Source organism: Mercurialis annua, linkage group LG6, assembly GCF_937616625.2.
Source record: "Mercurialis annua linkage group LG6, ddMerAnnu1.2, whole genome shotgun sequence".
Lineage (NCBI taxonomy): Eukaryota > Viridiplantae > Streptophyta > Magnoliopsida > Malpighiales > Euphorbiaceae > Mercurialis > Mercurialis annua.
This window is the reverse complement of record NC_065575.1, coordinates 558,568-572,394: the sequence shown is the minus strand read 5'-3', so window position 1 is coordinate 572,394 and position 13,827 is coordinate 558,568. Positions and strand designations below refer to the sequence as shown.

The following is a 13,827-nucleotide window of genomic DNA, read 5'->3' as shown; positions in this document are numbered from 1 at the left end:
CAATACCAAATAAAATTATTAGAAACTCAAAAAATAAGGTTCAAGAACTAGCGGATATGGAGATAGCACCATGGGTTCGAGTCTTAGTTCTTGTGGCTTGCCTTTTTCCGGCATCGGTGGATTGCATGGTTAGACATTATAAGTTCAATGTGAGTATTCTTTTATATGCAAATTATTGCTAATCATCATCAATTAATTCTTGTAAGGGTTGCATGAATAATGACATGTACTTTTTAAAGAGCTATATTTAATCATCATTTGATTGAAGAAATGGTTAATTATGCCTCCTTAAGTACTAATGATTAAGCCTATGATTATATGCCACAAACTCCGGAATATGATCAAATGAATCAATCGAATTGTTTTATCGGATCTACATGGAAAGTATGATATTATATGCTTTATATTGTTAGATTTTTAAATAATATTATGATACCTATATATAATTGTAATTACCTTTATACAATCATAATAAAATATAAATATCATTATCTTTATAAGTGCAAAAAGGGTTTTAATGATATCATTATTGCTTGTTTAATTGACTATTTGCATATAATGATGAATTAGTAAAATCTACCGATGCAAGCTTTCCGTTATGAAAACTTAGCTATAAATAAATATATTTGGTTGACAGTCTCTTGTCAACTTTATTCATTTTCTTCTCTTAATAAGCAAGATTGCATGCTCATGCATCCTTTTTTTTCCCTCTCATTTTCCTTCCTAAAATAACCATATTTATGTCAATTAGTTATTTCTTTTTGGTTACTCAAAATCTTTGCTTCCTTAATGAGAGCTAGGATTTTAATTGTCAATTAATATTATTTTCATCAAATTAAATAGTTTAAAGTTTTACCAAGAAGTTATAACTGAAATGGTATGAATATTATGCAACTGTTAGGTCGTGCATTCGAATTTTCCCACAAGCGCTTCTCCTCTCCTATTATAAAAAAAAATAGTCTAAATTTTAATACTTTTGCATGTATAATTAAATATATGGCCTCTTTTGATATACTTGGGAATTAAAATTAAAATTTTAAAATTCTCTATAATTGTTTTGATGGAGTCTTAATTAATTTGATGAAGGTGGTGCTGAGAAATACAAAAAAAATGTGTTCATCAAAATCAATTGTGACTGTGAATGGGAAGTTTCCAGGACCAACTATCGTTGCAAGAGAAGATGACACTGTCCTCGTCAAGGTGGTCAACCATGTCAGTTACAATCTTAGCATCCATTGGTCAGTCTTCTCAATTACACCTTAATCATCATTTACTTCTAATTAAGTCCGTAATTATGCTTTCAAACCCTAATACTAATTCAAGTGCCCACCCTACTAATATGGTTGTAATTTTGGAATTTTATATAGGCATGGAATTAGACAATTGCGAACCGGGTGGGCAGATGGTCCAGCCTACATAACCCAGTGTCCCATCCAGCCAGGGCAGAGCTATGTATACAATTTCACACTTACTGGCCAAAGGGGTACCCTATGGTGGCATGCCCATATCCTCTGGCTTAGGGCTACTGTTCATGGTGCTATTGTTATCTTGCCAAAACGCGGCGTTCCATATCCATTTCCAACACCACACAGGGAGAAAGTAATCGTACTAAGTAAGTTACCATTACCAAAATATAATATTTTTCATAAATATTCTCTAAAAATGTTGTAATCATGTATTTTTTTAGTTAATTATGTTTGATACTTGAACAAGGAATGTTAAGTATTGGATAATTTAGAATTAATTGGATGGGTGTTTGGGATATAATTAGGTGAATGGTGGAAATCAGACGTTGAAGCAGTGATCAATGAAGCTTTGAAATCTGGATTAGCACCTAACGTCTCAGATGCTCACACCATCAATGGTCACCCCGGCCTTGTCCCTACTTGTCCTTCTCAACGTAAACCTTCTACCAATTTCTTCTACGATACTTATTATAATTAAATTAAAAAAATTCAGTTTGATATTTAAAAAAAATATGTAATTATTTTGTTTGGTATTATTTTCTGACATAAAAAATCAATGAAATTTTATAAAAGATACGACGTTGAATATTTTAATATTTGAACTCGGTTTGAAAATTGATTAAAATAGCTCGAACTTGAGCTAGTCTCAATTGTTATGCAATTCTATTGATTTCGAATCAATCCCTAATAATTCACAAGTTTATTCCGGTTACACCTAATTGAAACCATAATATCTATGATGATAGAGTTTTTGAGTCTAATTTAGCACTGATTAAATTTAGAAATGACTCATAATTTGGTTGAAATGCAGGAGGATTTAGCTTACAAGTACACTCAGGAAAAACATACATGCTAAGAATAGTCAACGCTGCACTTAATGAAGAACTCTTTTTCAAGATCGCCGGCCACCAACTCACCGTCGTCGAAGTAGACGCCACGTATGTCAAACCCTTCAATACAGACACAATTCTAATTGCACCAGGCCAAACCACCAACGTTCTCCTAACCGCCGCCCGAAGTTCCGGCAAGTACCTAGTTTCCGCCTCCACTTTCATGGACGCCCCCATTGCCGTAGACAATATAACCGCCACCGCCACCTTACATTACGCCGGCACCCTTTCTAGCTCCCCCACCACCCTCACCGCCACACCGCCTCTGAATGCCACCTCCGTCGCAACAAGCTTCACTAATTCTCTTCGTAGCCTCAACTCAAAAAAATATCCGGCCAACGTGCCGTTAAAGATTGATCATTCCCTTTTTTTTACGATCGGTCTCGGCGTTAACCCTTGTTCTACCTGTGTTAATGGAAGCCGGGTGGTTGCGGATATTAATAATGTTACTTTTGTTATGCCAAAGATCGGTCTTCTTCAAGCTCATTTCTTCAACATTAGTGGCGTTTTCACCGATGATTTTCCCGGCAAACCGCCGGTGGCTTATAACTACACTGGGGCACAGTTGACGAACTTTCAGACTATAAATGGGACAAAGCTTTATAGACTTGCTTATAACTCGAGTGTTCAGTTAGTTTTACAAGATACGGGTCTGATTACTCCTGAAAATCACCCGATTCATTTGCATGGTTTTAATTTCTTTCAAGTTGGGAGAGGAATTGGTAACTTCGATCCCAAGAAAGATCCCAAGAACTTCAATCTTGTTGATCCGGTGGAGAGAAACACCGTCGGAGTTCCTTCCGGCGGATGGAGTGCTATAAGATTCCGAGCTGACAATCCAGGTAATTAAACTCATTTTTATTTGATTTTCATGCACTATAGATCAGCGATAAAACTATGTGGAGTCTAGGGTTTCTGCAAAAATAGAACCAACTCGACAAATTTAATTTGGTTCGATTTGATATTGTAAACAAATAAATTACTTTTCAGTTTCAAAAACTAAAAAAATTAAGTTCACTTTTAGTATAAACAAGTTGAATAGTGCGATTCATTTTAATTTTAAAAAAAGTCTTATAGATACAGTTAGGTTTAATTTACTTTTCTAATCAACCATGCATTCAGAATCCAAACTCAAAATTTCTAATGAAGTTAAAATAATTTTGCGAGTAATATCGTATCCAAAAATTAGTGGGTAAAATAGATTTTGAAGATGATCAAATTTATATCATTAAAACTACTAGAAAACAACGGACTATCAACGGAATTTTCCATCATGTTAGAAATTTGTAGCTATAATTTATTTTTTATTTAGAATTCTAAATTTATAAGGTGGATGGATGTCTATTATACTCTTTTTGTAGGTCCCTCTTTGAGTAATGGTGAAATACATACCTTGTAATGCAAGAAATCAAGAAATTTAAAAACGGAGTTAAAAAGTTGTTTAATTAAATTGGTAATTGATGGGATTTTTTTGTGTGTGTATATATAGGGGTGTGGTTCATGCATTGCCATTTGGAAATTCATACAACATGGGGATTGAAGATGGCATTTGTGGTTGACAATGGCAAAGGTCCTAATGAATCTCTTCTTCCTCCTCCTCCTGACCTCCCCAAGTGTTAATTAGGGATGGATCTGTACACAAACTTTTCTTTTTCTTTTTATATTGTTATAAAGAAATTAATTAAGGAAAAAATTTGGAATTTGAGAAGAAAAATTGTTGAGCTTAGAGCCAATAAGAAGAGTTGTTTTGAGTAATCTAAAAGTTAAATTGCTCAGAGTGGATACAAAATAAATATGGGATTCTTTTTATTTACTTTCAATTTTCTGTATTCTAGTTTTCCTCTTTATTGTTTGCCTTTTCTTTATAATTACTTGTATATCTATGTAATTATGCAGTTTATTCAACCAAAAGCTTCAAGTTTTTAGCCCAATCCTTAAGTTTATAGGGGTTTTTTTTTTATGAATGATAAATATATTAATAAGTCATAAAAAGTGGCAAAAAGAACTCCACCATTTAGAAAGTTGACGTACACTACAAGGCCACGACTATGAAAATTCAAGAAAATCATCAGAAAAGAATACAATCCCGACAAATAGCTTATAATTAATTAAGATTTGATCCAATTCTAATATGGATGATTGGAAAATTAATGTGTATGCAGTATAAAATCATGGTACACAAATATATATTTGATCACATCATTTGTACATGTTGTGATGGCAGTAGCTGATTTTAGTTTCAATCTAAGTAGAATTTGTTTAATTTTAACTCCAAAACTGTAATTATGTATAACTTCAACATTATAACCATGAAATTATAATTGTGTTTCATACTTATTTTCATAATTAATACTACAAATCTTTTATTCATGTACTAATCTTAGTAATAATTCATAAATATGTTTGGGTCAGCAACTTTTGGGTTTATGGGCCAGGGTATATGTATCAAAATAGGCCATAACTGAAATTGAGGTTAGAACATTTAGGTTTGTTAAAGCTTTCTCAGAAGACCTCACACATTGGACCCAAATGATGAAGTTATGGACCCTTGAATAGTCCAAGCTCGCATTATATCTAGGGGAAACTACACTATGTAACTTATTTTTAATGAAGTTTACATTACCGTCCATAATTTTATTTTATGTAAAACTTTCTTAATATCTTTTAAAAAATAATTATTATTTTTGAAAAAATTATGTTTATAACTCAAAAAAAATCCAGTCCTATGTCACCTCTTATGATTAGGTGCAGTGGCGGAAGGCGGTTGTCTTATATTTTGTGTTAAAATGTATTTATTATAAATTGCGAGCTATAAACACAAATTTCAATGTTTTTTCAAACTGAATCAAGTTAGATTAAATTTAGATTATATATAGAAGTATTAACATCGATTGATTTCAAGTTAAAGCTGTCCAAATTAAGTTCATGATTAAGTCTACATATATGCATAGTATAACGATAAATGTTATGTTTTTAGTATAAATTCAGACAGTAACATATAGCTAAATTTTTTTATGAGGAAACTCTCAGTGTAGTCCGACCACTTCTAAGGGCGGAGCCCGGCTATCTGGATAAATCCTCAGGAAGATTAGCTGCATTTTGTTTCAACCCGTAAATCAATGTTTAATTTGTAGGAAGAATAAGATCTAGATTTCAAATATTAACATAAAATGAGTAATATTATAATCAAATTCTTACATTGAAAAGAGGCAGATGAGTGGGGAAAAAACAGTGAGCCTCCTCATATCTCAATCAAAGTGTCTCACCTTTTTGACATTTTCATTAGTCCTTATAAATTGGAATCTTTCCTTTTTTGGAAAACAATTTTCTGATAGTGCCAACTCACCCTATTTTTTTATTATATAAAATATTCATTTATTACAATTATTGAATACATTAATAAATTAAATATTTGTTTTAATTATGATGATGCATCTGGGCTTTGTTCTCTAGTCACCATCCGTTCCAACAGCAACAATTGCCCCAATTGATGTCCCTCCCTCCCTCTCAAGGGTCACTGCCTTAACTTCTTTGGTACATTTACTTATAATGTACTTTAATAATTTTATTTCATATATATATTTCTTTATAAAAAGAAAGCATATAAAATCTCATAATTATTTAGTTATTTAAACTAACATTTATTTATTATATTACTCAAAATTGTATAATAGCATTCTTTACTTAATCTTGAACTTTCAAAATTAATTAAAACTAAATTGAATTTTATTTTTAAAAATTGAACCCTTTTGACAAAACTAGAGTTTAATTTGAGTCAACATTTAACCTCTAATGTATTCAGGGGCCATTAAATTTAGACAGATAGAGAAAAAAACGAGTCAAAACATTTTAAAAAACAATCGCCGTTTTTTTTAGAAAAATTATAATACAAATACAAAAACACTGATACTAAATAGAAGCTCTAATTGGTAAGTTTTCATACCGATTATAAGTGAACGTAAAACTTGAACTTCTTCCCAAATAAATTTGTGCTTCCGATCAGGTTGGACGTCCTTACGCCTCCGCCTAACTATAACCATTTAATTCGCCTCTGCTAAAATATTTGCAGTTCAAGCTTATTCTTTCTGTATTCTCAATTTCACTATATATTTTATTTCTTTCTCTTAAAAGTTCGACAACATCTCGAATTAAACCCTACTCTATATCGTATGTAGATTTGCTAGTGCTTTTGATGACGTTGTGTATAATTTAACAAAGAAAAAAATAATTTAATATAACTTGGGGGTTTAAATAATTATTTTTAAATTTAAATAATAAAAGAAGAGCATATCATTTATAATATTGTTACCAGAAAAGGTTGACATCTTATTTTTGTTTCGAGAAAACCAAATTTCTCTCTATGATGAAATTGATTTTCAAAGAAGCAAATCCTGTCATAATTAGCAAAGAATTGGTATTATTATAAATGAGACAACATTGAGTGGAACAACTAGAAAGCATATATTAATAAATAGCTTAATTAATTTCATGATATATTTCCTTTGAAGGCGCACGTCCTACCAAATTCTTTTTGTGAATTTTATTATTCAAAAGCCAGCTATATTAATTTATAAAAATTAGTATAATAATCAATTGTGCTTTTTTAATTTTTCTTTCTTATGTTTCCCATATTCTGTATGCTTTCCCACAAACAATGTGAATATATGACAAAAGCAACAATTTTCAAAACTGATCTTTTCAAATTTTATAGATATATATAGAGACTATATATTATTTCATGTGACTACAATTTTATAATCAATTTTGATTGAAAATTTGAAATCTTATAGCAAGAGAGACTATATAATTTCATGAAAACAGACCAAAATTATATTTCCAAAGTAATTGCACGTGATAGTATATTTCATGTGCAACCTTGTTTTGGGAGATCTAAAGTTGATTTTTTTTTAAATAATGAAAATTTATAGAGAAATAAAAATACAATTTAATTAAATATTAAATAAATTAATACATTTAAGAGATACAATAATAAAATATCAATAAAATAACCGAAAATTATATCTAATTTTTTATATCGTGTTAATGTGACTTTTCTGAATATGCAACTCGGCGATCCGTCCGCTCCACTTAATGATTATTTTAAATCACAAATCCACTCTTTATTTTTTAAATGAGTCCAGTTGAGAGAATATCATAAATAATTTTTTTATTTATAACACTTCAAATTACGCTCTATAACTACTACCATCAAGTAAATAACAAAACTCATAAAGGGTAAGAATCTAAACTTCACTGAAGAAAACAAAACATCCATATAGAAAGAAAAAAAAATACTAGAAGCTCTCATATATGTGATTATTGACACAAAATAAACTAAATACGAAATTTAAGAGAAAAAACTATTTCTTGTTAAATTAGATGGACTTATTGAACTCAAAAAAATGATGAAAAATTCTAAACACTTATTATTCAAGAGATTTAAATTTTTACGTTTTAAATGAAGCAACAATTATATTGAATATTCTCTCCGTCTCAATAAAATTGTCCACTTTTTCTATTTATTTTCCAAACTTTTATTTATTTACAATAAACAAAAAATTTAAAAATAATTTCTTTATATTGTCTTTATTTAAAACACACTAATGAATATCTATTAAAATATGCAAGAAAATAAAATTCGGTAACTATATTAAACAAGAGAGAATAAAAAGATTATTAAAATTATAATATTAATTATATTATTTTGAAACTGTGTGATAATGAAAAAGTTGATAACACTATCAGAACATTGAAAATATGTTTTACCAATAAATGACTGAATTCAGAGAAGTAGGGCGAGTAACTACTTTTTTTTATCATCACATTTTATTTTTTTTTATATTTATATTTTATATTTTTCAGCTATCAACTATTTCAGCCCCTCTTTTATTCATTTTTTTTAATTTATTCCGTAATAAAAATAAAAGTACTTTCCTTAGTAATTATTTATTATGATTACATCCACACATCGAAATAAATTTTCTACATTTATATTCTTAATAGTCGTATATAAAGATTGGATTTTGATGTAAATAAATTTTTGATAAATACTCCCTCCGATCTATAATATTTATCGTATTTGAAATTTTTTTAGTCTATAATATTTATCATATTAGAGTTTCAAAAAAGCATTAATTGCTATTTTTCCAAATATATTCCTAACAATAAATGACTTAATAAGGTTAGATGACTAATTAAATATAAAATTAGTGGTAATTAATATGAACAATTTAATAAAAATATATACAAATCAAAACATATCTATTAATTTCTTAATTCATGTGAAATAGTCATTTGCGATAAATAATATATACCGGAGAGAGTAATCAATTTGGACTTAATTTTTTTATGTAATATAAATGAGAATGAAGAAGTTGGAATCATGTCCAATTTTAATGTTTGGAATAAATATTTTGGAATGACTTTAATTTATTGTCATTAATTTCAAATTCACTAAACATTTTGATGAAGAGAAAAATAGTGAAGTGGATGAAATGTAATGTAATGTGACATATGAGATTGAGTAGAAGGGTAGGGTATTAAATGAACATGTTGTCCCATTGAATTGGGGTGAGCAATTCTAAGCATCATCCAATTGCAAATATGATAGTCAACAATACAATATGTTACATGTGCATAAACTTTTTTTTCCCGAATAAATTACTCTTTCGGATTTATAAGTGTAAAAAACTTTTAACTTTTTTGGAATAAAAAATATTAATAATATTATATATTTTTAATAGTATTTTAAAAATAATCTTTAAATGTACGCCAATAAATGTATTTTAATTGACTACAATTAAAAAATCTATTGATTTTACTAGTAATAGTTCATAGTTGTTTCATAATAAATAAATAACTATTTTAAAAAAAAATTAATTAAAAGCATTGTAAACATAGTTTTTCTATATATATATTTAAAATAGAAATGCTTTTTTATATAATTTTGAGACAGAAAGAGTATATAATTTTATTTGAAAAATGAACTATAAAAATTAAATTAAATTTAAATTTGTAACTATGATAAGTAAAATTGAATCAAACAATTTCGATTTAGTGGATTCACACTCCTAATATTTTAAAGCACCTTTATGCATCTAAAATACAATCATATTGGGGTCCTCTTTTCATTATTATGTGGTCCTCGAAAAAGCAGCATTTTTTCAACAGGGAAAAAAAGAAAGTGCATTATTTGGTATTTGTACTTTAGAGTTTAGATTTTGTTTACTAGATTTCCATTTTGTTGAGTTCTTTTACCCAATAATTTCTTATAAAAACATGCAAATGATTTATTTTACGATACAATAGAATATATTTTTTGAGTAAATAAAATTTAATCTAGTGTATCAATCAAAAAATGAATTTCATTGAATTTTTCACTTTATGAAAATTATATATATATGAATTTTCAAATTTTAATTTCCACACGACAATATATATCTATATAATTTTAAAAAATTCATCTCTGTAATTAATATACAAATGAGTACTGTTTTTAATTGATCAAAATAGTCGAAAATGAATGATTTGATTTCAAATTGCAAGTTTAGGGACTAGATTGACCCTTTATTGTATAACTTTTTAATCTCTTATATGGGATTTGACAATTGCAAAATAGAATCTAACCATAAAAAAGTATTATTATTAGCATAGGTAAGAGTTGCAAAGTGTTGAGTAAGATTATGGCCATTCTAAAAAAAAAGTAAGATTATGGCCTTTTTTTATTGCAAAGTATCGAATTAAAATATTCTCACCCACTACTAAATTAAACGTGCAACCTCTAATTAACATTCGAATGTACTTTGCTTTTGATAAAAATAATTAACATTGATCCAATCATTACTAGAAAATTAATTATGATAAAGAAAGGAATGTTATTACTCATACTGTGCAATTTATGTTGGAGTACTATTTACCTATGAAGTGAGACACTAATAAAAAAAAGGAGCTCTACTTATTTTTTTATTAGGAGTCCTGTGAGTACTTATTAATCATATTATGCAACACACTTAGTGAATACATATTTGTCATAAAAAGATGTAGAAAGCATGAAAGTTGATAAGTACATTAATTTTTTAATGATTGGAAATTTGGAAGATAAAGGCTAAATTATGTTTACAACCTTAAATTTAATATTTTAATCATATATACAATTGAGCTTTCTAAATATTTTATTACATTTAAACACTTTCAACTAAGTCATTTTTTTTATAATAACTAAGTCATTTAGTATGGGAAAAAATTGTCATTTAGTCAGCATATTGTATGTAATATAAAAATTTAAATGTGAATCCTTTTAAGTTAATACTAATATTGTCAAAATCGACCCAATTATAAAACCGGTAAAAACAGAGTGCGAAGGGTTAAAGGTTCAACCGGAGATTAAAAAAATCTATATGTTAACACACATCTATTAAATTAAATTAAATTATTTAATTTATGTTTATATTATGTAAGAAATATATGACCTTTTTAAAAGTTTTTCAGTCCATTAAAATCTTGAATTGTTTCTCAAAAAATAATAATAATATCATGAATTCTATTAATATGAAAATAATATAATAAGTACAATTCCAACAAAATTAAGCACTTTCCTAAAAAAAAATTAAGCATTGATGGTCTTAGGTAAATTAATAAATTTGGTACACCTGACATTAGTCTATTCACTTAATTATGTTTAATGTTTTGATAGCTAACTTTTTGGGATTTTATTATTTGGAGGGAGAGAGCACAAAAGCAGTGGAACTGCTGGTCACATCACCACTGGGAGGGACCCCTTAGTCGTTCGGTTGAGGCGGCCAAAAAGTAGTGCACCGCCCAGTTTTATGATGCGTGGTATTCACGCTCCACCGTGAGGTTGACACGAAACATAGCACACTGGTTATGCGGGATCCACCACTGTGTATTTTGAATTTTTCTGTTTAGTTTAATTGACATTTGTAGTGAGTGATGGAAGGAATTAGTGACCCAAAGTCACCTTCTTCTTCATTTACAAACAGACTAATACAATACTAAGATAGCTTAATATTTCAACAAATTGATTTTTTTTTTGAATAATTCTACTCTTGATGTTAGAACCATTTATTAATAATCAATGGTATAATAAAACAAAAACAAATAAAATAAAATAAAATAAAATAAAGATGGTTAAAAGAGTATTAGAATTCTAAGTTTTTTTAAGAATAACTTTTGTTTAATCGAAACAAAATAAAATAAAATAAGATGATTAAAATAATACTATAATTGTTAGTATTTGTTTAAAATAGCTTTTATTTGATCACAATAAAATAAAATAAGATGATTAAAATAATTTTAGAATTGTTAAAATATATTACAATTTATTAGTGTATTTTATTGTGTAAATTTATATAAACTAAAAATCATTTGAAAAACTAGAGTGAATTTTAATGATATTAAGATATAAAGGTTGTTAAAACTTTACTCAATTAGGTAAAAATTTAACATGATATCAAATTTTTTAAGACTAAAATGTCTAGAATTAAATCCTTGTTAATGCCCATTTAATTAACAAAGATTGATTTGTACACAAGGTAAGACGAGTCGATGTGCTTCTTTGTTTATTTGCTCATGTCCCAAACCTAATAAATATAAAGCGAGTGAGGGTGTGTCAAATTATAATGATTGTTAAAGTCTCATCCAACATCTTGAGATTTATGATAAAATCGTAATTTGACAAATAATATAAATTGAAAAATTAATCCATTTTAAGGTTCTTAATTTTATTTTTTTTTTATTTATATGGTTCCTAAACTTTCACTTAATTTTATTTAGTTTCTAAATTTAATTTTTCAATTCCACGAGTCCTCAAACAGATGAACGTTCATTCCATGGTCTCACGAAACGGTTTTATTGCTTTTTCATATGTGAAAATGATTCTATTATTTTTTATTAACTTCACGAAGCGTGATACGACAGAATATATGAATATCTGTTTGAGTATCTCAGAAAGTAGAAAATCAAAATTTAGGGACCATATAAAATCAAAGGGAAGTTCACATATAAGATAAACAAAAAATATAAAGTTAAGGGATCACATAAGATCAAATGAAGGTTTAGATACCAAATAAACAAAAAATATAAAGTTAAAGTACAAGATAAAATCAAATGAAGATTTTGAGACAAAATAAACAAAAAAAATGTAAAGTTAAGAGACCTTCAAACAAATTTATTTTTAACTATCATATATTTTTGCTAAAAAATCATTTTTTGAAGCGTTTATGATACAATTTTTACACATAATTTGTGTCAAAAAATCAAAATTATAGGATAACTAAATGAATTTATCTTTTTAATTTCTTTTACCATAAGTAGATATCTTCTATTAAAAAACGGATGACTATTTATCAAAACAATTTGGACTGTTTCATATAAGTCTTAGAAAATAATACTAGTACATGTTTTTCATCAACAAAAAGGACGACCGTCCATCTGGTATATATTATCATACTAAATGTTACTCACTATAAAATTATTTAAAAAAATATAATTCTATTTATAAAATATTTAAATTTATTGTTGTAATATTAGTTTTGAGACAAATGATGAAGATAGAAGTTGGGCAATACCATGGATCCGGTGGTGAAATCACTCACAAACCAACCAGTGCATTCATTTTAGTTGTAGTTCGATTAGAGATTGTAAATTTTTTTAAATAAATAATTTCAATTCTAAAATAAATGATTTTACTTCTTACAATTGGCCCTCTAACAAAATTTTCATAGGCAAATAACAATGATGTAATCTACAATTACAAATAGAGAAAAACTTTGCATGCAAAAAATATTTGCTTATGCAAATGCAACAAAATACCACCAACTGTCCAAAATAAATGAAGGCAAGCGCATTCATACAATAGAACCAAAAGTCAAATACTAACCAATAATAGAACGCCACGTAGTGGAATCAGGATGGTTAATGAAGAAGCCAGTTTCTTGAGATCATAACCCGTTGTGTTCAATAATGTTGGAAGACTGCCCAATAAGAAAGTGTTGTAACCGTGTGTGGGCCCCACTCCCGTCAACTTGTCCAAAGCCACGCATTTTTACCATTTTCTGAACCCTTCTTTTGGCGGCTATTTCTTGAAACTCACCATAACTAATCAACTAAACATCCGATCAATCCAAATTCTTAATCATACTTTAAGTATACTAATTAAAATATCAGTAGAACTTTAAGTTCTTCTGTATTACTGTGAGATCACGGATTCGAACCATATTTATATATACAGTTATTTAAAATTTAAAATTACAATCTGTCTTCCGTAAAATATCTACAGTATTTGAATAAAGATTAGTCTGAATATGAATAGTTTAAAGGTGTCATTTTAGACCCGTTAAAAAAATCTCAAAGACCCTATAACATAAATATTAAAACTTTGATTAGTAGAGATTAATTAATTTATGTTTTTGACTGTAAAAAAAATGGAATTTTAGGAGAATCCACAGACCCCA

The 13,827-nt window shown here is 28.0% G+C and overlaps 1 protein-coding gene across 1 annotated transcript; it reads left to right on the top strand.

Annotated features, from left to right (window-relative positions):
• Positions 1-4,176, top strand: LOC126653514 (laccase-4-like). The gene is made up of 6 exons (XM_050347421.2): positions 1-149; positions 1,087-1,238; positions 1,368-1,612; positions 1,772-1,900; positions 2,278-3,198; positions 3,846-4,176. Exons 1-6 carry the CDS (start codon positions 57-59, stop codon positions 3,974-3,976), a joined length of 1,671 nt encoding a protein of 556 aa, XP_050203378.1. The 5' UTR covers positions 1-56; the 3' UTR covers positions 3,977-4,176.
• The last annotated feature ends 9,651 nt before the right edge of the window (positions 4,177-13,827 follow it).